General features: G+C 46.7%; 1 protein-coding gene across 1 annotated transcript; it reads right to left on the bottom strand.

The window, feature by feature from the left end:
* Positions 1 to 9,597: 9,597 nt before the first annotated feature.
* Positions 9,598 to 24,689, bottom strand: LOC119458632 (kelch-like protein 10). The gene is made up of 7 exons (XM_049670930.1): positions 24,675 to 24,689; positions 22,311 to 22,460; positions 18,056 to 18,258; positions 17,142 to 17,220; positions 13,029 to 13,228; positions 11,479 to 11,647; positions 9,598 to 9,756 (listed from the first exon to the last, which is right to left on the bottom strand). The coding sequence occupies exons 1-7, from the start codon at positions 24,687 to 24,689 to the stop codon at positions 9,598 to 9,600; spliced, it is 975 nt and encodes a 324-aa protein (XP_049526887.1).
* Between the last annotated feature and the right edge of the window lie 1,871 nt (positions 24,690 to 26,560).

Here is a 26,560-nt window from a genome sequence, read left to right as displayed (position 1 = left end):
CGTGGCTCTCTGGCCACATATTGAGCAATAGGGTTTGAACTCGTCTGGGTTGATGTGGTGCAATCTGACCGGGTTTGGACTGGATGCAGAATGATTCAAGTAATAAACGTGTAGATATAGAGATATGTCTCTTTAAATGGTAGTTTTTGGTGCCGAAGTCCCGACGTTCCTGTTGAACCAGTAGGCTACAAGGGTACCGTTTAGTGCTCAAGTCCCAGCGTCGTCTTTTGGGACTAGAGTATATGCGCGGAAAGCCCGGTCGAAAAGTGCTAAGGCTACTGACCACTTGTGTCCAATGGGGCGCGTTGAATGGAAGTCACTTTCCCGCTATCCGAAGTCATAGATTCGTACCAATTAGCCCGATCACAGTGCTTGCTAAGATGCTTGCCGCTGCATCCGAGGGGATGATATGGCCAGTCTTCTCGTGATGCTCGGCCAGCTCGTTTCGATGCCGTATTTATCTTTGACACGTCGTACTGGTACTGATTCTTTCTTTTCCTAACATTGCCCGGATTCGTCGATGTAGGTTGCATCACAGTCTTTACAGAGAGGTCGGCCTGAGCCACTTGGATGAAGATCACGCTATGTGGGGCCCTTCGCGCGCACTAACTGGCTGCAAACTTTCTGGTAGGAACATGAGCCACCCATCATCATCATCATCATCATCAGCCTATATTTATGTCCACTGCAGGACGAAGGCCTCTCCCTGCGATCTCCAATTACCCCTGTCTTGCGCTAGCGTATTCCAACTTGCGCCTGCGAATTTCCTAACCTCATCATCCAAGCCAAAACAACCAAGCTTCTTCCATTCGAAATAGTGATGAACCGGATACAGAAGCTCCTTCTATAACTAGCGATGAAGTTAGAAGGGCCTTGAAAGACATGACCAGGGGAAAAGCGCCTGGAGAAGATGGAATAACAGTAGATTTAATCAAAGATGGCGGAGATATCATGCTTGAAAAGCTTGCGGCCCTTTATACGAAATGCCTCACAACTTCAAGTGTACCAGAGAGCTGGAAGAACGCCAACATTATACTTATCCATAAGAAGGGAGACGTTAAAGAATTGAAGAATTACAGACCCATTAGCTTGCTTTCAGTATTGTATAAAATATTCACCATGATAATTTCCAATAGAATCAGGACAACACTTGACTTCAGTCAACCAAGAGAACAGGCGCTTCAAGAAGGGATATTCTACGATGGACCATATCCATGCCATCAATCAGGTAATCGAGAAATCTGCGGAGTACAATCAACCTCTCTATATGGCTTTCATAGATTATGAAAAGGCATTCGATTCAGTAGAGATATCAGCAGTCATAGAGACATTGCGTAATCAAGGAGTGGAGGAGGCATACGTGAATATCTTGGCAAATATCTACAAGGATTCCACAGCTACCTTGGTTCTCCACAAGAAAAGTAGAAAGATACCTATCAAGAAAGGGGTCAGGCAAGGAGACACAATCTCTCCAATGCTATTCACTGCATGCTTAGAAGAAGTATTCAAGCTCTTGGACTGGGAAGAATTAGGAGTGAGGATCGATGGCGAATATCTCAACAACCTTCGGTTTGCAGATGACATTGTCCTATTGAGCAACAATGGAGAGGAATTACAACAAATGATTGAGGACCTTCATCGAGAAAGTGCAAGAATTGGGTTGAAGATGAATATGCAGAAGACAAAGATAATGTTCAATAGCCTGGCAAGCGAACAAGAATTCAGGATCGCCAGTCAGCCTCTAGAATCTGTAAAGGAATATGTTTATCTAGGTCAATTACTCACAGGGGACCCTGATCATGAGAAAGAAATTTACAGAAGAATAAAATTAGGTTGGAGTGCATACGGCAGGCATTGCCAAATCCTGACTGGGAGCTTACCACTGTCGTTGAAAAGAAAAGTGTACAATCATTGCATTCTACCGGTGCTAACATACGGGGCAGAAACTTGGAGGTTAACAAAGAAGCTCGAGAACAAGTTAAGGACCGCACAAAGAGCAATGGAACGAAAAATCTTAGGAGTAACGTTAAGAGACAGGAAGAGAGCGGTGTGGATCAGAGAACAAACGGGGGTAGACGATATTCTAGTTGACATTAATCGGAAGAAATGGAGCTGGGCAGGCCATGTAATGCGTAGGATGGATAACCGGTGGACCATTAGGGTTACAGAATGGATACCAAGAGAAGGGAAGCGCAGTCGAGGACGGCAGAAAGTCAGGTGGGATGATGAGGTTAGGAAATTCGCAGAGCCACCCATACGTCATGGTTATTAATTCCTCACTTACACCACGCGCATACAGTATAGCAACGTGTTTATTCTTCTTAGGAGCCGCTTGGCGGACAGGTGCTGAGGCCCGACGTTCCTGTTGAACCAGTAGGCTACAAGGGTACCGTTTAGTGCTCAAGTCCCAGCGTCGTCTTTTGGGACTACAGTATATGCGCGGAAAGCCCGGTCGAAAAGTGCTAAGGCTACTGACCACTTGTGTCCAATGGGGCGCGTTGAATGGAAGTCGAGCTACCTATCGGTATGCGTGGGCTTGTGGTAAACGCTTGTGGCGAGCCCTTGCTGAATAAGAAGGTCCAGAAACGTAATGCAACCATTTTTTTTTCTCTTCTTCCAGGGTAAACTGAATAGTAGTATCGGTGGAGTGGTCCAAAAATCATGCGACGTCATTGCGGCGAATTATGCAAAAGCAATCGACGCTTTGAGCTAATAACGTGGGAGCCGGGTCAAAGGGTGCCAATGCCGAGTCTTCGATAGCTTCTGGCAACATGGGTGCAAACCTCTCAGACTGACGCACTCATGACCGTTCTATATAGGCCTGCTTGTAAAAGGGCTTGAACACAAAGTAGCTGTAGGCCAAACAGAAGTTCAGGAACGGAACAGGTCTTGCATGTCAGTGGCTGTGCGGGGAGGCCAGTGCGCGGTCACATTCCAAGACGTTTCTCCTGCATTGCACAGCAAGTTCGTGGCAGTGCACAACAGTGCAGCAAATAAAAGCCTTCGATCGCATAACTCATTTATTGAAACGAAGCTGTGTTTGCCTACCTTCCCCGGCTTTGGTGCGTCTGCTGGATCGATTTTCTGACCGAGTTATGTGCGCCTACATTGTTCACAGTGAAATAGCAAACTTAGCCGTTCCCAGAGGCAGTGTAATCAGCGGTCGCATAGGTCAGGCGTTGAGCTCACGTGATGAAGACTCTATCGGATGTGCCGCGCGCTTCAGAATACCGGTCAACGGAATTTGAAATTTGAAAGGAGCAAGCACATTCTATGACGGTCATTGTCGACTATTTCTACCGTAATTTTTTTATTCGTTTAATTTTTCATATCTTTTCAAATCCTCTTTTAAGTTTTTCTGCCCGCTGCCTTGTGGCATTCGTCCGTCCGGGCCAATTCGCAAACTTCGCACCCGCTAGGGGCGCAACGAACGACACGGCTCGCGTTCCTGTGAAGACCACGGCAAGCTTGCGAGTCGTCAGGGTCCGTCGCGGTGTTCCGCACTGCATGACCGATATGCGGTGAACTCCTATACCCAGGAGGCTACACGGAGAGAAATGAGGGAGGGAAAGAAAAGCAGTTAAGAAGAGAGATAACGGGTGCTTTCAGACGAACAAAGCAGAGCAACGAAAAATTCACAGGGTCTCTTATGTTATCCCTGAAACGACTTCAAGACGAAAGCCCAAGTGCCGATGCATTAAAGACGACACATCCCCCTTAATTCGCTTAGTCAACTTCGCTTAGTCATCCCTCTTAATTCGCTTACTCATTCCTTTAATTCACTTAGTCATCCTCTTAATGCGCTTAGTCACCCCCCTCAATTTGCTTAGTGCACTTCGCTTAGACATACCTCTAACTCCAAAGGTCGAAGGTTCGACTCCCACCAAAGGATGAGGGTTCGTAGCCTATGTACATTTCGTGTCGTCGACGCGTTTTCGCTCAAGGTTGACTGATTCATGAGACATATGAGGCTTTCGCCTTAAAATGGTGCAGAAACTATCGATGATAATTGGTCACAGCTGAACGCTGCTAGGAAGCTATTCGCGTTATTTTAAAGGAATGATGCACTTGAAGGCGTATATTTGTCGGAGCGAATAGGTAGCGTTTGTCGTTTCATTGCGCCATATTCCGTAGAAAGTAGAATCGTTAGTCAACGCACTTCCAGCGGTAGTATAGGTGGCTATATACAGATAAGCCGATTTGTCATGTGCGAGTTGTCTCCTGTGGCGCGAGCGCTGATGTTGAAGGCGACAGTCATCCTCTTCTTCTGCAGCCGCCATACAGTGTAAAATAATTTACAGCCTTAAAGGTGAAAAAGGGTGTAACTTTGTCTTTAACTGACATCATTACACCCTTTTTTTTGGTGCAAGGCTGTGGTTTATAGACAATTTTGCACCTTTATCACTCTTAATTGTGTAAATTATTTTACAGTGCAGGGAGAGAGGGCGGCGGGAAAAGTAAATGGCTGTCCTTCCCGAGCGCTCCACCACGTGCTATCGCACGATGGCACGTGATGGCTTCAGACATTGCCTCGGTAAGCTCTGAAGTCGCAGGCTTATCGAAAGTCGTGAATGGCACGGGGGTCGACTGTGTCCACGAATGCACCACCGCGGACTGATCCTGAGAAGCGGTGACAGTGGCGATGACTAGATGGGCACAGGGGACGTGATGTGCATGCGGCAACAAATAAGTTCCATGTGAAAAAAAAAATATATCGTTTCCTCATTTGATACAAAGGGACTGCGTGGATAACACACAGGGCTGAGAAAATTAAAATGAAGTCGGCCGCCGCCCAGTAAGACAGTGTTGCCACAGGTCATAAGAAAATAGTAGTAGATATTTGTTTAGTAGAATCAGTAGAGATCAGTAGATTGTTGAAGAGGTATTGTAAAGGAAAGTTTTGCCGTTGATCTCAAAGCACCTATAGTTGGCGTTCAGCGACAAAGCATTCAACGACAGTTGAATTTCAGCAATGGCTGCGCGAGAACCCGTGCCCTTTCTGCCGGCGCATTTGTATCAGCAGCGAATGTCCAACCAATGAAGATGGGTGAAAGATGCAAAGAAAGTTATTCGCTTCAATAGCTTGTTAAAGTTGGATTGCCCCGACAGGTCATACCACTGAGTACTTTATAAACAAAGCAACAAAGCTAGAAATGGCGACCGTAAATGCAGGACGTCCGCGCGCGTTCAACCCCGTGTCCTTGACGCGTACGTGATCGTGCGTCATTGTCGTTATTGGGTTGCCGTCGTGTCGACTGCCCATTTTCAGCGGTCGTTCCACCACCGCGAGGAACAATTTTTCATTTCTATTACGCGCACCCCGCTGATCTCAAGCTAGCCTCTGGGTTACCTGCTTCCTAATTCTTCGCAATTACCCCTTACATAATATTGTCAACCCGCAGTCATATTGTAAACCACTTTATGAGGGTTATGTATACGATCATGACGTTGATGACATACCAGGGTTGGCGACGTCATGAACAATGCAAGCGGCGGAAGCGCTGCAGTTCATGCCGATACCAGGCGCCGCGTACCACTTCCGGGCGGCGATGTCGTAGCGCTCGACCAGTGGCACAGTCGTCTTTCCTGTTGTAGGACGAGGAAGTGCGATGTAACCGAAAAATGAAATGGCTATTGAGAACACGTTAACTGTCAGCGAGTTCTGCAATGAAATCGCCTCACAAAATCTACCGAGCGCAATCAAAGTTTCGGATCCCACCTGAGTGTCCACCGCGGATCCTCCCATGCACAAAATAATGTTGAAACGAGGTCCACGGAATCAACTGTCGTGCAAACAAAACACGCGAATAGGGGAACGATGGATACATCGTCCTGCGTTTAGCCACGACATCAGTTATGAGCTCGAAAGTGCGTATGTCATGTCCGCTCCTCCGTCACTTTGTCTCACTACGGTACACATTCGCAGAAACTTGGCTCATACATGTGCTTTCGTTGTCTTCAATGATGCATTTGCCTCGGAACGTGCCCGTTCACCCACGCTTTTTTTTAATTCGCAGTTTAAGAAGCACGGACCATCTGGCATGTTTAGCGTTGCGCTCGTGCTCCTCGGACGGTGCTTTAATAATTAAATACACACGTGGTGACATGCAGGCGCGAAGCAATACGCCAGGAAACCGCTACCGCGCAGCATAAACAGCGCCCCGGCAGCTACCAGGCGTCCCACAATGCTGACGTGACGATCAACGTCGCCACAGCCGTTGCAGGCGTCGCACACCGACGTTGCTAGAGACGAGACCGACGGAAAACTATCGGCATTCGTCAGCGCTTAATCGAATGATTATATAGGATCAGCTTGACGTCTACTGTCCGCACCGCTCAGACCAGTGTATATATGCACTAGAGAGTATGCACACGGCTGATCAGCAGGATCACTAGTGTGTGCGCGCGCACAACCAGCACCACCTAGATCCCCATGGCAGCAGCGGAACGCAGAACGCTGCCCGCCTTCCCTGCAGAACCAAGTGAACCGAAAGGGACGCTGACGACGCTTGCCGCCGCCATGCCAACGTTCACGGTTAACATGCGCATATAAACGCGTCGACTCTATAAGATAGCAGTCATTGAGGTCAGGCTTCTCTGTGCAGTTTCTCTTAATGCGGTAAAGCCTTCTGTGGCGAGCTGGCAAGACAGTTTTTGATGTGATGTGAGTACTCGGTCCACATTCTCTAAAAAAAAACAACATTATTTGCTAATCACTAGCTAAACTTATTCCATGTGTTTTTGCCAAGCCACCACCACGTGCACTTTCCGTTGCGCCATGCTGAACGCTGCATTAATTACACTCCGGCGCGCCTCGTAATCAGATAGCTACTTTGGTACGTAAAAGCTCACGATTAAAAAAAACCATGAAGCCATACTTCCCTGCAGATCACGAAGATCAAACGATGACCCTAGAGCACAGCGCGCTATGACATCACTATTGTTTTCTTCAATGTGTAGAGATCATCTTACGGATTTAAGGCTCGCGTGGGGACACCAGGGAGTTTACGAAGGGGGTCCATAGGGACAGTAACCCACAAAACGTGGTTGCCACCGCAGAACTATTGGCCTGTCTTACCATTGAAACCTCCGATGGCGTAGATGCAGCCTTCCAGCACGACCGCGGCGAAGTTGCTCTTGGTATGGGGCATGCTGGGTAAATCTGAGCAGCGAGCTCTCCTCACGTCGAGCTGCTCCACTGCAAAGCGTAAATGAGAAAGCCTCAAGAACGAGTCAGAATGCATGGCTCGTCTTCAGATACGAGAAAATGATACAGCGTAGCGCAAACCTGGCATAGCGCAGCAGAGTTCAAGTTCCTTTACACCTTTAGCATACGCAGAATTACAAAAACAATGCCGATCCTATAGACACAGTGCTGGAACCAGCTAGCACATGCATATAAACCAGTCGCCTCTATAAGAGAACAACAAGTGAGGCAGGTTTCTTATTTTAGGTTCCTGTATACACCACTCTGCCACCGCGTCTTCATGACATCATTGCTCGCGCCAATCAGTCAGCACCGCTGATTGGTGGGCGCACTATGACGTCATAGTGCACTATGACGTCACTTCTCGCGCCAACCAATAGGCGGATTGAAACTGCCTCTCTTCTCGCCTTCCTTATTTCAGGTCCAGCTCCTTTCCCTTATCATCACTTTAGCATCCCTTTAAAAAAGGCCTGCGGCACATAATTTTTTAAATGCCTAATAAAAGCCATCTATTTATAAAGGCCGATAATAAAAGCCATCTATTTAGTCGAGTCGTCTAATCAAGCCCAGCCTAAAGCCGTCGTGTTAATTGATGCGTCACAATGTGTGGTGAAAATGCGCGGTCATTACGAGATGCTAAAAAAGCAGACGTTCTATCGAGACAAATTGAGTCTGCTCAGCCGCCTTCTGCACGAATAAAATACCGCACGGTTTCTTTACGGGAGCCTTGTATTGCGACTAGGTTAGTTTAATAAACGCATTCCAAAAGTGTTTCAGAGCCCCTTCATATGGCCTGCAAAAAAAGAAAAGAAAAGAAGATGCGCTACGTGGTCAATTGATCAGGAAGACCTACATAGGAAGGTTGCCGTCAGCCACGTTTCTTCTCTTGCCCCAAATAAGAATAAATGCGCCCTAATTAGTGGTAACTTGTCCCCAACTATGCTAATAAGTTGCCTAATATGCATGAAGTAACAATGCAGTAGTAACTTCGTAAGGAGCACATTACGGTTTGCTACACCTGAAACTCTTTTTCTTGCTTGTAATGCTGTTGTACCACCAATCTTGGAATATGCTGTTATAATCTGGAACCCTTACACTAAGACCAATATTTATATACTAGAAAGAGTTTTAAACGAAGCAGTGAGGTTCATCCATAATTCTTATGGCCGTACATAAATAAATAGATAAATAAATAAATAAATAAATAAATAAATAAATAAATAAATAAATAAATAAATAAATAAATAAATAAATAAATAAATAAATAAATAAATAAATAAATAAATAAGATTTAAACAAGGCGTGACGTGTCGGGTTTCAGCGCCTATTACATGCCGACTGACGGCGAATTTAGACGCATATTTCCCTTAGCAAAGTTTCAATAATATCGATGGTGCCTTCGTGCCTGACGAAGACCGTGCTTAGAATGGTAACAGCTACAACGAACAGTTGTAGTCGTTACAGAGTTCTAACGAAGTTAGGAAATTTGCAAGCGCAAGTTGGAATCAGCTAGCGCCACACAGGGGTAATTAGAGAGCGCAGGGAGAGGCCTTCGTCCTGCAGTGGACATAAATATAGGATGATGATGATTATGATGATGACGACGATGATGATGATGATGACAAACAGTCGTACTGGAGGAGAGCCGCGCGTTGCCGTTGTATCCGCCGATGATGTAGAGCGAGTCCTTGTGCGCGACCACCTTGAGGCCACTACGGGGCGAGGACATAGTTAACACCCGGGTCCAGACGTTGGTCGACGGGTCGTAGCACTCCACAGTGTCCAGGACCTCTTGACCCGTGAAGCCTCCCACGCTGCGCAAGAGTGAGTTTCATCATAATCATCATGGCAGTTAAGTGCACTCTTGGGATAGTACGCATCCTCTCTCTGGGTTATCTCTCTCGGTCGGTGGACCGACCTTTTTCAAGGTTTGTCCTTCATTTTCTAAATATGCTTGGCCCATTGAAAAATGGGCCAAGTATATATATATATATATATATATATATATATATATATATATATATATATATATATATATATATATATATATATATATACACGCTGTGACAGTTCAACGGCACTCTTCTGTCGAATTTCCGCACGCTATGCACGAAACAGTATGCTAAATTGCAATAGATGTTGTAACACCCAGTCAGCTCATTCAAGTTCGGTGAATATTTCCCACCACACAGATTTCATAGGCAATCATCATCATTATCATCCATTCGGCTACTCGATTAATCTACTTTAAACGAGTACTTGTATACTTTGAGCCGAGAACCGTTGGCGAGTAAGAGCCACGGTCGTACAGCGAACCTCTATAGTAATAACCTGATCAGTCGATTCACTCCCACAAAGCGATTCGGAAGCCAGTGAATCCGGAAACGACCTCACATGTAGATGCGTCCTCCAGCTGCAGCGGCGCTGGCGTCACTGCGGATGTCGTTCATGTTGGCCACCATGGACCACTGGTTTGTGTTGACCTCGTACCGCTCGACCGTGTTTGTGCGCATGTGGCCGTCGAAACCTCCCATGGCGTAGATGTGACCCTGCGAAGACAGGACGACACATGTAAAGAGACTGCCAACTGCTGCAAAGTCTCCCTCGAGCTCATTGTGTTAAAAAATTATCACGAAACAGCAGCAACACTAGCAACTACACAAATAATTAACAGCAACGTAGCAGACGACAGGTTCCCCTAGCGGTGTGCCGCTCAACTACGGATAAGACGGATATGACGTAGGTTACAGTACGCGAGTGAAGTAGCAAGAAGCCGCAGTGGTGTTCTGGTGGGGCAGTCTGCGGTCTACGTCACTTCCGTCGGGTTCTTATTGAAGAGGGAGGGAGGAAGGGGGGGGGGACTGTTTACAGTTATGGTATTAAGGGCATGAAGTTTTACGGTTGTTTCTGATGCATCTGTTCACATTTTGCACATAATCTTTCACTGCGTCTTCCCTGTCTTCTCTGTAGTCATACCACCGATGCTTCTGACGCAATGCAGAATTTGACGGTAGTTGGCCTTCGGGCACTTTCGTTGTGAACTCTTTACGTAGTTAGCTCAGCACCAGCCAATTATACCTGCGGATTCTACAGGGACTGCTACGGATACTGCAGGGACAATATTAATAAACATTCCACTTCCATGGAGCAAAGGCTTTTATTATAATAGCATATGCGTACGTTCTGCTCAATTTTTCGCAACTCTCAATGGGAAAGGAGAAGAATTGACTGGTGCGTAAGGGAAGTCGAAGTGTTGAAAGGTGGGTGTTTAGTTGTGCTCGAGTTTTTCAAAGGACCGGAGGTGACCACAATGATAAAGGATCTCTTTCCTCAGACAGCAGCATAACGTTCGAGGTAACATAGCGGAAAAAATCTGGCTAGTTTGGTTTCTGAATTAGATAGCATATCCAATGTCTACGCTGTGTAGTTATCCATTTATCAAGTATCAAGTCAAGCCCCCATCGTATGGCTGTAAAACTTGCTGATCTCGCATCATGTTTAGACCCAAAACATTTTAATGCAGCAAGAGTTTTACGCCAGCGTCGGTATGCTAAAACACGTATACGCCACTATGACCGAAGCAACAACATGGCCACTCGCTTTTACAAACGTCTGCGCCAGGCGACAGCAGGGGGCGTGTGGGTTTCCTTGCATTGCGGTTGGATACGAAGCATCTTTACATGCAACAATTTGCAAGCTCCTTTTTTTTTTTTTTTGCGGTACTACATACGGTAATCACTCATTATGGTCATATTACTTTGTTTGAAATATTGCATGTATTTTGGACTGGTGTATCCGAGGTGCAGTTCGGCCTTCCGCTTGGATGCACGATACGCGATGACCGTCAGCATTTTAATTTTCAATGCATTTGCAAACAGAGCACCATTCCGCCACAACAAGTCATACAATAGCGCTATAACTCGTTGCGGTTCAATAAAGCGTCGAGAGGTGTCGCTTCTATCTAAGAACACCCGTAACACGAGTGCTGTGACAAAGAAGATACAGAGTTCTGTATCAGTCTCTTTATCACATTCTTCGATATGCGCACCGTTTAATAAATTACCATGAATAACCATGAAGCCAGAACTTCCGCTCTATAGTGAAGATTTCGCTACCGGTATTGCTGCTACTGTATGTGTTCGTGATGTACATACACGGCAATGTGTATATAGGTATAGCTAAAATTACAGTTCGCGAGAACTCGCGCCAGCTGTGTAGCTTTGCAGGCTTTGCAGCAGTACAAGTGGCTGCCTTTCTTCGCTCTTGCTTGCCTGGAGAACGGCAACACTGACGTAGCAGCGCGCTTTCGCCATGTTGGCCTTGGCGCTCCATCTGGCCAGGGACAAGTCGAAGCAGGCGACCGAGTGGTAGCACTCGCGACCGTTGAATCCGCCCACGAAGTAGATACACTGCCCGATCACTGCTACGCCGTGGTACGCCCTGCGGTGGACGTCGGTGAACACTTTTTAAATGTCATGTACCCCCCACCCCCCCTTAACACATGCCTTTCCTACCTGGAAGCTTTATCAATGTACTCTACTTAATATGTCCTTGGTACTCCTACAAACTTTAATGCATTGTCTAGCCATTTGGCCACGATTTCCACGGCTGTGATACTAGTACTTGCCACTACTCCGCCGCCGTTTCGCAATATTACTCTAGTTAGAAAAATTGTTTGATGGGTGCATTACCATGATGCCATGACAGAAGGCCAATGCGAAAGCGTACGTTCGTCGAGGCCACGGTTTATCAACAATTCGGAGTCGCATCACTTGTGCGCGTAGACCTGTCAGATTATGCGGACTCTTTCTATCGCGTTTCCATTCTCTGCAAAGTATTTGAAGCCCCTTACCGAGACATCTCGAAAATATTTTTGTCGCCACCACTTACAACGAAAAAGTAAGCAAGTGTTACCCGTTTGTAAAACGTGAAGGCGAAAGCCTGCCCGCTGTGGAAGACGACGACGACGAACGCGCGAGCAGTGGCACGAGCACGAGGGGCAGTGTGGGAACGCTGGCATTGTCAGCGGCATCGGAGCCAGCTGTGCAAAGACGAAGGAAGGCGCGAACAATGGTACGAGCACCTCTTTGTGACCACGTGACGCTTGCAATCAGCCACGTACCAGGCACGCCTTTACCCTTTAGTAAGCCAGAGTCGTGGAGCAGCCGTGGCTTCTGGGAAGTCTGCTCGTCTCGCACTGCAAAGGCCCGGGTTCGATTCCCACCCAGAGCGAAATTTACCAAATTTTATTTACTTTGTTTACAGGAACCTCCCTGAGAAATCTGACGTCAATCCGAGCGTTTGTAGTCGTGCTTTTCCTATTTGCGGCGTCGGTCATTTTAAGTGCGATGCATTTCTTAGCGAACATTTGATACTTCGACAGTATCTATCTATCTATCTAGCCGCCTTCGTTTTGGTGCTCTCATGGTCGTTTCGTTACCTTAGTATAGGTACCAAAATTGGCATACTATGACAGGAGTGTATGACGAACATAAGTGATAAGTCGTGTCATGTAGGTCATAACAATGACTCAGCGAAGAAAGATTAACGCTCAAAAACCACTGAAATGAGTTCGGACACAAATGATAGGTCATGACATGTGTGTCATGTATGTCATTAAACAGCCGCCGACTCTCATGGTCGTTCCGTTTGTCGGTTTCCCGCACTCCGGCATCGCCTAACATCGATTCCCCCAGGGCGTGGGATCTGCCGGCTTTTTCGTCACAGCGCAGTTTCGCCAAGGTCACCGCCAAGGGCCGCGCCAACATCGACACTTAAGGCCTTCGCCTTAATATAGCTTATTGTCGAGTGGACACGTTACCTGGGCGTGGTGTTCTGTTTGCCCATCATGCGCCACTTGGCTGCGCGGCAGTAGAATGTGAGCATCTTGTTGGTCGCGCCCACCGTCCAGCCGCCGAAAAGGAAGAGAATGTTTTTGGGCAGGCGAGGCTTGAGCCACAGCTTCGGGGACAGGTCGACGCCGGCAACTTCGCCTACCGCCATGGACGGCAGGCTGAGCGTCTGCGTGATTAAAGCATGTTTTGCGCGTGTGTCTGATTAGAAAGACCTGCTCGTCCCGGGATCTAGAAAAAGAGACAACTGCTTCCGGAATATAGTCCGTGGACTGTATAAGTTGAAATTTTGCGGGGGGGGGGGGGGGGGGGGGTGCGGCGTACTATCTATCGGTACGGACTATACATGATTTTATTTCTTATAGGTCGAAGGCGCGCTGAAGGATAACGAGGCCAGACCGCGCCTGCGAACTTTTCCCTTGCTGAATCAGTTATCAAAATCAGCTCTGCAATGGTCGTTGTTCCGCAAGGGCAGTTCTAGCAGTTCGTGTACTGTTAGGCTTAAGGTGCCGCCTCCCTGCCATGGCAGTGGTCACGTCACTGCCTACTTCCTTCCAGCATTACATGTGCGATGAGCGATGGTCGGACCTTTAGAATGTTTGATAAGTGAGTTTTACGGCTAAGTACAACTAGAAAGCTGCATACATAAGCTCGACGCATGGGGCACTTTCCTTATATTTGAACGCATCAAGAACATCTGCCTTCGCGGCATAGTTCACGCTCGGTGTACTCGACCGTGCGCAAGAACTAAAGAATGTGAATGCGATGAAGACATCGATGAGCCGTTAACGGAATCCGACATGCTTGACTTGTTTTGTTCTGGCAGCCCCCGCAAGATGATTTTGATTTTAAGGTATTGGCTCCTTTTTACAGTCTAATAAAGGACCCAGGCTTTTACTGGTTGACAATAAACTTTTTCTTACCTACTGTAAATTTGCTGGTTGCAGACAAGCTGAACAAAACCTAATTTCTATCCAAGTTCCTACGGACTATACACAGAGTGCGGGCTAGTCTAAGAAAATCTTTTTTTAAATTTTAGGCCCAAATTGGCCCCTGCGGACTATACAGCGGGTGAGGACTATAGTCCTAAACATATGGTAAGTATAACACGACGAATATGTTACAGACCGTTAGCTTGTCCGTTTAGTACGCAGGGGTACCGAAGGCGTTGACGTGAGCAGCGTCATTGAAGGTCATAGTAACGGAATAAAAGGCTGATAGAGACATCTTGTGGCTGCTTGGTCAACCACAAAGCGTCAGAAACTGTCGCGCTGTTCTGCACAACGTATAAGACGAGCGGCGTTATAAATTTGTGATTACGCTTGTGGCGCGTTTACAGACGCAAATGAGATTCGGACAAACATTGCTGTGTGCCCCAATTAAATTATATGTCACGAGATTGGGAATCTCGCATCTACGTAGTAGCCACAAGGCACGAAGGCCGTCGCGGCGCGAGACGGCCTCTCCAGTAGCACCGACTTCAAGGCAACGATCGAGCAGTTGTGCAACACCTATCAAGTCTGTTATAGCCCACGCTTTATGTAAAATCCCTTCGCTGGGGCCTTTAAAGTCCTCATCATCAGCCTATATTTTATGTCCACTGCAGAACGAAGGTCTCTCCCTGCGATCTCCAATGACACCTCCCCTGTCTTGCGCTAGCGTGTTCCAACTTGCGCCTGCAAATTTCCTAACTTCATCATCCCATGTAGTTTTCTGCCAACCTCGACTGCGCTTCACTTCCCTTGGTATCCATTCTGTAACTCTAATGGTCCACCCGTTATCCATCCTACGCATTACATGACCTGCTCAGCTCCATTTCTTCCGCTCAATGTCAACTAGAATATCAGCTATCCCCGTTTGTTGCCTGATCCACACCGCTCTCTTCCTGTCTCTTAACGTTAGTCCTAAGATTTTTCGTTCCATCGCTCTTTGTGCGGTCCTTAACTTGTTCTCGAGCTTCTTTGTTAACCTCCAAGTTTCTGCCCCATATGTTAGCCCCGGTAGAATGCAATGGTTGTACACTTTTTTTCAACTACACTGGTAAGTTCCCATTCAGGATTTGGCAATGCCTGCCGTATGCACTTCAACCAAATTTTATTCTTCTATAAATTTCCTTCTCGTGATCAGGGCTCCCTGTGAGCATTGACCTAGATAAACTCCTTTAGAGACTCTAGAGTCCGACTGGCGATCCTGAATTCCTGTTCCCTTGGCAGGCCATTGCACATTACCTTTGTTTTCTGCATTTTAATCTTCAAGCCCACTTCTTACACTTTCTCGGTAAGGTCCTCAATCATTTGTTGTAATTCGTCCCCATTGTTTCTGAATAGGACAATGTCATCTGCAAACTGAAGGTTGCCGAAATATTCGCCGTTGAACCTCACTACTAAGCCTTCCCAGTGTAAGAGCTTGAATACTTCCTCTAAGCATGCAGTGAATAGCATTGGAGAGATTGTGTCTCCTTGCCTGATCCCTTTCTTGATAGTTAACTTTCTACTTTTCTTGTGGAGAACTGACGTCGCTGTAGAATCTTCGTAGATATTTTCCAAGATATTCACGTATGCCTCCTGAACTCCTTGATTACGCAATGCCGCTATGAGTGCTGGCATCTCTACTGAATCAAATGCATTTTCATAATCTATGAAAGCCATATAGAGAGGTTGATTGTACTCCGCAGATTTCTCGATTACTTGATTGATGACATGGATATGATCCATCATAGAATATCCCTTCCTAAGGCCAGCCTGTTCTCTTTGTTGATTGAAGTCAAGTGTTACCCTGATTCTATTGGAAATTATCTTGATGAATAGTTTATACAGAACTGAAAGCATGCTAATGGGCCTATAATTTTTCAATTCTCTAACGTCTCCCTTCTTTTGGATTAGTACAATGTCGGAGTTCTTCCAGTTCTCTGGTACACTAGAAGTCACGAGACATTGCGTGTGAAGAGCCGCAAGCTTTTCAAGCATGATATCTCCTCCATCGTTTATTAAATCGACTGTTACTCCATCTTCTACAGCCCCTTTCCCCGAGTCATGTCTTGCAGGCACTTCTAACTTCATCGTTAGTTATAGAAGGAGCCTCTGTATCCTGTTCATCACTACTTTGAATGAAGGTAGCTTGGCAGCTCTGGGAACTGTACAGGTCAGTATAGAATTCTTTCGCTGCTTTTAGTATGTCATCGAAATTGCTGATGATACTACCTTGCTTATCTTGCAGTGCATACATCTTGTCTTGTCCTATGCCAAGTTTTCTTCTTACTGATTTAATGCGGCGTCCATATTTTACGGCATCCTCAATCCTTCCCACGTTATAATTTCGAATATCCCTTACTTTCTTCTTGTTGATCAGTTTTGACAAGTTAGCGAATTCTATCTGATCTCTTGAGTTTGACACTTTCATGCTTTGCCGTTTCTTTATTAGGTCCTTTGTTACTTCGGAGAGCTTACCTACTGGCTGCCTTTGTGCCTTACCTCCTACTTCAATTGCTGCTTCTGAGATCAGCCGAGTTACCTGAATTCCTTGTTAACCTCCAAGTTTCTGCCCCATATGTTAGCCCCGGTAGAATGCAATGATTGTACACTGATCGATATAGTTTCATTCATTTCCTCTATGTTATCTTCTTCTTTCTGTTAGTGCTAGTACAAAAATACAGCCGTCCCGGTGACGTTAGTGCAAACAATGTATGCGCGGATTTAACTTGCGCTAGGAACTATACTGTCGTATTGCATCTAATTGCATGCAATATGCTCGTGCCGTGTTCGCGGCGTGTTCTTGTGCGTGTGCGGGTAAAGCGAGATTTCGTTCAACGCGCTTTACCCGCACACGCACAAGAACACGCCACGAACACGCACATTCAGCACAAGCGCGCGCGCATATTGCATGCACTTAGAGGCCATACGACAGTATAGTTCCTAGCACTCTTAAAAGTGAATAAGGGTGTAAAACGGTCTACAACTCGCACACTTACACCCTTTTTTGCGTGTGTGCGCCGTCAACCGCATGTTTAATGCAATCCTATGACAGCCACGCGTTCTACCAGTAATAAAGCAATCGCCATGCTGTGTAGAGAAACAGCAGCTAACCTGGTGGATTACGTTCAGCACCTTCATGCTGTCTCCGTCACCCAGGATTTGTGGGGTGGTGACCACGTTCTCAATGTCTCTGCAACGACACGTAAAATATGCTGTCGAAAGTGAAGGAGCGCGAAGCAGCGCGAAGCAGCGCGAAGCAGCGCGAAGCAGCGCGAAGCAGCGCGAAGCAGCGCGAAGCAGCGCGAAGCAGCGCGAAGCAACGGGAAGCAGCGCGAAGCAGCGCGAAGCAGCGGGGGACTCGATTGCAAGGTTAACGATATACTGCACACTTGGCGAGGTGATTCCACGCGACGCGCTATGGCAAGCACGTTTTCCAACGTACTTTAACGGCCCGGCGTCTAAAACGCGGAACACTACACGGCACTTCATCCTTTGGACAGCTGATTGGACCTCAAGCGAATATAGCTTCATTTCTAGCAGTGCTTTGTTATCGCCGTGGTCACCGATATCAGTTCATCGCGCCGGGCGATCTGAGAGGCCAGGCGTGTACACCCCGCACTGTACCATATAATCGGCAGTCAAATGGCGCCAAAGGTGAACCATTTCGGTACAGTTTACGCCAACACCACAGCTGTACAGACATCTTCTACAAGAAAGTTAATACTTTCGAGAAATAATTCGCAGAAAGCCTGTATTAACCATTCATACTTGGCGCTACACTATCGTCGACGATAGCCCATTAATTCAGTACAAGCTCCACCCACAAAAATCGCACTGTGCTTGCAAGGTCCCTGCAGATATAGTTTCAGAGAAGCTCCACCATTGAAATAATTTCGTCTCTGCCGCGATGCCTGAATTCAAATGAAAATCAAAACGCTTAACAACTCGATGCGCGTCGAGGCGTTCTTGTCGCGTTAGCGCGCAGACGTGCGTGCGTCTTCTGACGTCAAGAGGGGTGCGCTCACGTGACGGAGCAGCGTGCGAAGCGCACGAGTGGCAGGAACTTGGCGAGGTAGGCCTTCCTTTCGTCCACGTCGGCGGAGATCCACTTCAAGATGGCCCTGAATGTCTCCTCCACCTCGTTGGGGGCGTGCAGCCGGTCGTCCTCCAGGATGCTGCACATCTCCTCTGGCGTCAGAGCCTGGAACTGGGCGCTGTTCTTCCACACCTGCGTCACGTACGTGCAGACACCCTCTTCCACCGTTTGTAAAAACAAAGGCGCCGGAAGACGTCCAGCTCCGCCATGTTATATCATCAACAACAGCTGCATAAGCTAACCGACATGCATAATCTGTCTTATTGTATAAATGTGACCGTTAACTCTACACTCGACAGCGCGAGTTTTGTTTAAACTGGGTACAGCTAGTCCTGGCGTTTGAGCTAGGCTAAGCACTACCAAGTCATCCCTAGCAATTTCCGGAATTAATTAATTATTGATCAATTATCGATTAGCTATTGATTCTCTGTCTATTGGCTATCGCAAGGTATTGAACACGTACTTATTGGCCACGTACGTATTGGCAACGTACGTATTGGCCACGTACGTATTATTGGCCACGTACGTATTATTGGCCACGTACGTATTGGCCACGTAGCCGTACGGCCACGTACGGCTAGGCTAAGCACTACCAAGTCATCCTCAGCAATTTCCGGAATTTACTGTATATTGATCGATTATCGATTAGGTATTGATTGGCTATCGCAAGGTATTGGCCACGTATTTGGGCTAGGCTAAGCACTACCAAGTCATCCCCACCATTTTCCGGAATTTACTTATTATTCATCGATTATCGATTACATAGTGACTGGCTATCGATTTGCTATCAATGACTGACTAAGCTTAAGTAGTCCCAACCATGCTTAGCTAGACTTAGCCAGGCTCAGCTTCGCTAGTTCACCGGGGTATGTGCCATTTGCTTGGCCCCTTCTGCACTACCGCCAGGATCGGCCGCATTTACTGTTTTTTCGATCGACGAGCACGGTTTTACGGGTGGCTTAAACAGCCCCGCTGTTAATAAATAAATAAGTAAACACTCTCCACTGAGTAGTTCACATTTTCGGTATGATGAACTAATTTTGCAAGCCTTTCGAGACGCCACAGTATAATACAGTATTTCCAATGTAAAATTTTAACACGAAAGTGTTTTATGCCGGGGTCCACCAAGACTTCACTGACGTATTACGGAAATACGTCATAGAACATAATACAAAGAAAGAAACCAGAAGAAAAAGTTCCACAAACATGCAAAATTTGGAAATCGAACCCACGACCTCTCGGTCCGCGACGATAGATCGCCGAGCGTTTAACCCATTGCGCCACAAACGCATTTGCAGAGAGCTACACAGACGCGCCTTATATATCTAACACTCCTCCGTGTACCCGCGCTCTTGCTCGGGGCGGTGCCGCCGCCTACGAGCAGAAAAGAGAAGTACTGCATTATGACACTAACGCGCACCGACAGTGAACGCTTCGGTGGTCTCAGCACTACGACGCCTCGATGCCACCATTCGAAGGGACGCTGGCATCAAGAAGCACTACCAACGCCACCTAGGTGGCGTTCACCGTACTCAGCACAGCGGAGCGTGGCCTCCGCAATTAGCTCTGAAATTGTTTCTGTTTCAATTGTTTCAAAGTTGATCGCGGAGGCTGCAATTACGACGCGCTGTACGCGCTGATTTGACTCGGTGACGATTCAGTTACGTGCTTTGTCTTGCGCGTTGTATTAGTGTGTCAGTTACGTGCTTCGTCTTTCGCGTTGTGCTAGCGTGTGCAGCGTAGTGCAGCTTCCATATGCACGACGGTTGCTCATGGTCATCGACGTTGGTAGTCGTGATGGAGGAGACGTGCCACCAGGCGTCAGCGTGGGTGCATCAACGCCTAAGGGCGCTTTAGCCACAAAACACCAATAGACATTATATATCAATGTGCAATAAACATTACACTACTTCTGTGAAGACACGTTTCACTTTCGTGTTCTATACCGATTCCTATATAAGAGGGATCAACCACATTTTTTCAAAGGAGGCCTGGTCTATACCTAGACAATCTCAAACTGTGCCTTTTGCTCGGCTATTTCAAAGCGCCTCATCAAGGCTTACTTGAAAGCGAGACACTAGGACGTAAGATTGATCCGATGCGCCGATGTTTACTACTTGATTGTCAATACCAGTAGCACTGTAGCTTGCACATGAAAGCAAAGCTACATATAGGGGGCACCAGCTAGCGTTAGCAAAGCTGCTGAAAAAAAGAGAATTTAAATAACATGGTGCACGATACGACTTTAAAACCGATGGTGTTTGGTCGCCAGATCACTGACAACTTAACGTCGCAAGTCTATTAATCGTATTCTGCAGCATAATTTTTTAATATATTTTTTTTTCTTTAGACAGCTTGGCTAACGTTTGCTGGGTCACACAGCATAGTCGGTGACAGTTCCGGGGAGTGATCGGGAAAATAGTTATTGCAGGGTTGGTATATACATGCCTCATCGAATCATGTCGTCCGAATTTTATGCTCGCCTTTTTTTCTCGGTTTGCTTCTAAGAGGAAGCTTTGGCTCGGGCCCAACTCCGACGCGGCCTATTCAAATACATGTAAAACGCAGAAATGCTTTTCTGGGATAACCCCTGGACCAATTTTAATAAAATTTGTTGTTTGAGAGAGAAAGTTAAATTCTAGCGACTATTGGAAGCGGAATTTTGGTTTATGGCCTGAATTTTTTAAAGGAGTTTTCGAAAATTGTCACCTTCGTGCTTCTATTTTTTTTCGAACGTTTGAATTTTTGAATATTCCTTTAAAAAATTCAAACGTTCGAAACAAAAAACAGAAGCACGAAGATTACAAATTAATAGATCTGCATCAAGAACAGACCCCGCGGTTCTGTAAACGACATCCATTAGATGATTCAAAGCGGACAAATTTGATACCTCAATTTATATCTTCCGTAAATTTGTTACGTTGTGTACGAGGGTTTTGCAAAGCTGTATTTCCATATTACTACATTATAAGCGAAGCTTTATAGGCTCACAAGTGTCGACGGTGACGGTGGTGATGTCATGCTAAAAAGTGGGCCGATCCTGGTAATCATGCAGAAAGGGTTCAAGCTCAATGGCACATACCCCTGTGGGCTCGGGGACTTGTAACGCGCCCTTGTCACACGTGGAACCCAAACAGATAAAATCACCAACCCTTCCCCTGTCGAGAAAATGGGGGTAAGCGAAGCTTGTCGTCCGCTTCTAGCGTGGCGATTCTATAGCGTGAGGGCTTCCGAAGCCCAGGCAAAACGTCAGAGAAGAGCCGTGGACCCCGAATTGCGTTAGCGCGATGTTGAGGCCATACGTCAGCGAAGAGCCGCCGACCCTGAGTTTAGGGCAGACGAAGCAGAACACTTGCGACAACGTCGTCTTGCAGCAAGCTTCGCTTACCCCAAGTTTCTCGGCAGGAGAAGGGCTCCGAATGTTTTGAGATTCAGGTGTAATACATCAATTTTGTCTGATTCAGATGTTCTATTAAATGCAAAGCACAGAATTGTGATACCTTCTTTTGTTGCCGAGTTGTAAACTTGACAGTTTCGCTTTCGTAAAATTCGCGATATTTGCACATTTTTTTGTGAAACATTGACGAACATTGACGAGTCACTAAAAAAAAAAAAAAAAAAAAACATTGACGAGTCACTAGATTGAGTTTTCTTTTAAATGCAACAAACCTCGTCGAATTTGGTGCAGTGGTTGTCGATAAAAACGAATTCTCCTTTTACGTGTATTTATATAGGAACAACAGAGCTAAAGCTTCCTCTTAACGTCATCGCATTACTTCCTCTAGGTGGCGTTGCCTTCACTCGGGCCCTAAGGTGCTAAGAACCCTAAGCGGTGAGGTTGGTTGTGTGATACACAAATGGTACAGCCGGTACAAATGGTAAACCGGTGCATTTCGCTGCAGATATCGAGCATTTTGTTTGCTCAATACCAGCTCAAGGCACACAATTGCTACCAAAAGCTAGCTCCAAGTCCACGATTACAACATGACCTTCATGGATTGGATAAAAGTTGCAAAATGAGGTCACTAATTACTCTTACGCACGGATATTGTGCAAATTATGATGTCCGCGTTGCCGCTGAAAAGCACTGTCATCAAAATTTTGATCTCCAATCCCCGACATTGAATGATTGGAATGACGAATAGTCGTCGTAAATCCGTGTGGAGAACTTTCAAAGTTCGTACCTCGTCGAAGTTCCGCACGATGTATCGAAAGGCTACCTTGGCGAGGTAATCGTATCCACCGCTGGAGGCCAGGCGGTAAGTGTCGATGCAGCTCTCCGGTTCGAGGTTATGTTTCAGGGTGTTCAGGCAGTGATCCCGTATCTGAATTATCTGCGTCATAAAAATTTTAACGCGTGAAACCCTCTGCTGTACCTTGAAATACCTTGCTGTACCTTGCTGTATCGATTTCAAGGTATGCGGTCACCAAAATAGGTAACACGGTCGTCCTGAAGATGCGCATTTTGTATACTGAGTAGATATTTTTTTTTGCGCCGTGTAGAAATTTCGGGCACGTAACGCCGTGTGTTTTGGTTGTACAAGGTAATAACGCTTTCTCGAAATGTTCCCAGATAACGATTTGCTAACGATGGCAATATACGTGGAGCGCAGGCCTGGCAACGAGGGAGACAGGTGACAGCGTGCGATTTTGGCCCACGGGAAACTGTAATGATGGTTTGCCGACGGATGGTTTCACGGTTGATTTGCAGGTGCCTTGTTGGCATGGTGTCGCTTTTTATTTTTATTTTTTTAATTTTTATCCAGCGGCCGTGGTCTAGCTGCTATTAACACGATAGCATTTAGGGCCCCGTGTCGCAGAAAACCCGGCGTCGGCAATGCCGCCCACGCAGGCCCCCCAAATATATTTCACCACTAAATTTGCTCCCACTTTGTCTTGCATTCTTTACAAAGTTATTCCTCGGAATTTTGAGAGTAGACAGCCCACAAACAATTGTCATGAAACAAAACACCGACAGCGCATGCCTTTTATGCAAAATCTTCTCAGGCTGAAATGTTAAAGGTGCAAACAATAAAAGAAGGCGGGCCCACAAGAGAGGCCGCGTTTCTACCAGAAAGATGATAAGTGGTTCTTGAGGGAAAGGGAAAGGTTGGCGCTATCTTCTGCAGCCCTTGAGGGAGCACGGCTCAGCGCCAACCAGAAAGCGAGCCTTCGTGCATAGTGTTCACCGCCAGCGTTTCTCGGTAAACATTACGGTTACATAAGCTGCAGTTGCCGGGAAGTGTAAAAAACAGTCAAGGATCTTTGAATGCTATCGCGTTCCACTCTTAAAGGCGAAGCTTAAGCGTCCTCCAATTTTTTTTGGCAACAGCTATATTGTTACTTAATTTTGTTATACAAATGTCTTCTTGCTTAATTTTGCTTTGTCTTCGGAAGCCACGTAAATGAAAAAATAGAACTGCTGCAACTGATGGATATGCAGTCGCAGTTCGTTTATGCTATCAAGTTGCATTCGTTTCACAATGCTTAACAAGCCAATACTACACGTGTCTGTGAGAGTCACCGTAGTGAAGGGCCTGATGATTTACTGATTTTTTTGGTGCAAGGGAAAGGCCAGATATGGCCAAAGAGCGCCAATGGAGGGCCTCGCATTGATTTTAGGGGCGAAGCTCCTTATAGCGGCACCCGTTCCGTCCCCGTCGTCGTAGTAGTAGTGTGTAACCAGTCTGAGAAAAATGAGAAAAAAAATTCCGAAGTTGTGTCCGTAGCGCGGAATCGAACCAGGGACCCCTCGCTTCCGAGCGCGCGGCGTTAGCCCACTACGCCACGAAGCGGACATGGACACATGCACCACGATGGCAATAAATACCCAACATTAACGAAAGGCCGCGTTTCTAGTGTGTTTCTAACACGTTTGTGCTAGCGCGTTACGGCCCGTGTAAGAAGCTGGTGTAAGACGCTGTGGCCTCTCCGCCTTACCTTCAACGCGTTTCGAACGCGCTGCCCAAAGCGGTGGCAAGTCAAGTTCAATTCGAGGAGCGTTTATGAATACGGGGGGTATACTCTCTCAGCAGTCATGTGATGGCGTCGGCAAACGCGGTGCACGTTCCGGCATGTGTAAATGGCTGCGTAAGACGCTGTGGCCGCTCCCCCTTACTAGAGAGTACTGCACGTTTGTAACGCGTTTGTGCTAGCGTCCCCTTAAGCGGGAGATCCGATGATTCCCTCCGGAGCTTCGCCCACTCATCATCATTCACCCCGTGGATATGCTGTGATTTTTTGATGATCTAGCTTTCCTTAACCTGCCAGTGAATTCATTAAGCACACCTCTTTTTACGATTTCATCCCCCATTGAAATTCTGTCGCCGCGATTGGGAGCCAAACCCTAGACCTCGTGTTCGGATCCAGAATGCTATAGCATCCGAGTGACAGCGGCGAGCCCCCTTCCCATCAGGCGGAATATGTGTGCTCTTGAGAAACTGAAAGTTGGCCTAAACCATTTCTCTGCCAATTCTCACTGACACTGCAGGTTGCATCTTGCGTTTAGAAGTGTCCAGCCCTTAACGGTTGGGAATTCCAATACTTACCGTACCACCAGGCATCGAGCTTGCTTGCTTGCCTTTAAAAGTGGCTCGTACCCACTATCTTTCTTCTTCGTCTTCTTCTGAAGCCGCGTAAGCTCGTCAAAAGCATACTAGCTGAGAAACGAACAGACGCCACACGACGCGGTGGTTCGAAATCATGACTATTCATCATTTTATACTATAACATTCTTTAATTACCCGCTGAACCCATCTCACTATTATAATTTCGACGTTAATGCGATTATCATGAACCAATGCGGCGACAGATCGTATTGCCACCGCGGAGACGCGTCGTATGTGAGGCGCGACTGCCGCCGTGCTTTGATGACGATGATTTATTGGCACCGCCCTTTGAAACGGGGTGGTGAAAAATAGTCACCTAGCCTGCTTCAACTAATCAGGTTTGCTATACATACATGGCGCATCTCATATACATACCTTCGAAACCTGGACAGGCTGCGCCACCTGGTGGCGCGGCTGCGAATTCTGCGCGTGGCGCGTGTTTGAATATATATGCAGTTTTTTTCCCCATGCGCAGTGATATACCCTTCTTTTCTTTTTTCTTTTTCTTTTGGTGTATATGTGCTCCTTTCTGAATAAAGAATTCAGTCAGTCAGCGCTGGTGTGTGTCTCCCTTCTTGTCTTCTTGTCGTGTTTTTTTGCGCTGTTTCTCTATCGAATATGCAGATAAGATTGTCTGAATATATATGACACGGGTTCGATTCCGCTCCGCATCGGAGAAATATTAACTTATTTTTTTTTTGTCACATAAGAGCCGCACGTACCCAGCGACACAAGGTGCCACCAAAGAGCTTCATTAAAGAGCACATTAAAGAGTACATTAAAGAGCGCATAACCAGTGAGAGAGAAAGAGAGAGAGAGAGAGAGATAAATGAGATGCGAAAGGCAGGGAGGTTAACCGGAAGGAACACATAACCAGTGGTACATACAATGACCTAACGTGGTTCTACGGTTAGTTTCGAACTAAGTTCCCTAAGCACAGCCGCACAAAGCTCTACCCATTATAGCATGGACTACCCAGTGACCCAAGTTATCGGGAAAATGGTTAGAGATGTAGGGCTGCAGACAGGCAGGTAGACACCTGAGAGTTGCGCGAAGAATTCTAAGAATGCTAATCGCTATACGCTCTTCTCTACTGCCACCCGATTTATGGATTATACGCCGTAGTGGGTTGAGCCATATCACAGAGGTAAGGATCGACTAACCAACCAACTCGTGGGAGCTTGAACTGCTTGAATACTTGCCTTTTTAGGAAGACGGGAAGGCACATCCCTGTACATCAGTGTGCTACTGGCTACGGGATCGACGAAATGACTGTGTAATTGACCGAGTGACTGCGCGATTGAGTAAGTGTCTGTGTTAATGATGAAGTGAACGGCCGATTGATGAAGTGACCGAGTGAACTGTCAAATGATTGAGTGATTTCCTTAGTGTTAAAGACAGCCGCGTCTCACAGGTCACAGTGGTTTGATTGAATAAAACTTGGTTTATTAAGGGAAAATGGAAAGGGAAGAGTGCTCACACAGAAAGCAACGCAGGGGCTCACGTTTATCGCACAGGAACTCGCACATAGCGTTCCTCAAACACGCACACGGTAACTCGCGCTCACACTCGCACAGCTTCGTCGTCGCACTATCGAACGCGCACTCTCACTGCCACACAGTCCCACAACACAATAGACGCGTCTCGGCCGCAGATCGCGGTGTACAAGGTAAGGGGCGCTAGCAAGCAGCTTGTGAAATAGCTAACATCTCGGCCGTCCTGAAATCTTAACGTCCTCGTTAAGGTAATCGCAGTAACACCACACACACACACACACGCACACACACACACGAGAAGCTAGCGTCTTATGGCATGCCGTCGCGTAG

The sequence above is a fragment of the Dermacentor silvarum genome, chromosome 7 (genome assembly GCF_013339745.2).
Source record: "Dermacentor silvarum isolate Dsil-2018 chromosome 7, BIME_Dsil_1.4, whole genome shotgun sequence".
NCBI classification, from domain to species: Eukaryota; Metazoa; Arthropoda; class Arachnida; order Ixodida; family Ixodidae; genus Dermacentor; species Dermacentor silvarum.
Note: the sequence above shows the minus strand (reverse complement) of the source record. Positions and strands in the feature narration are given on the sequence as shown.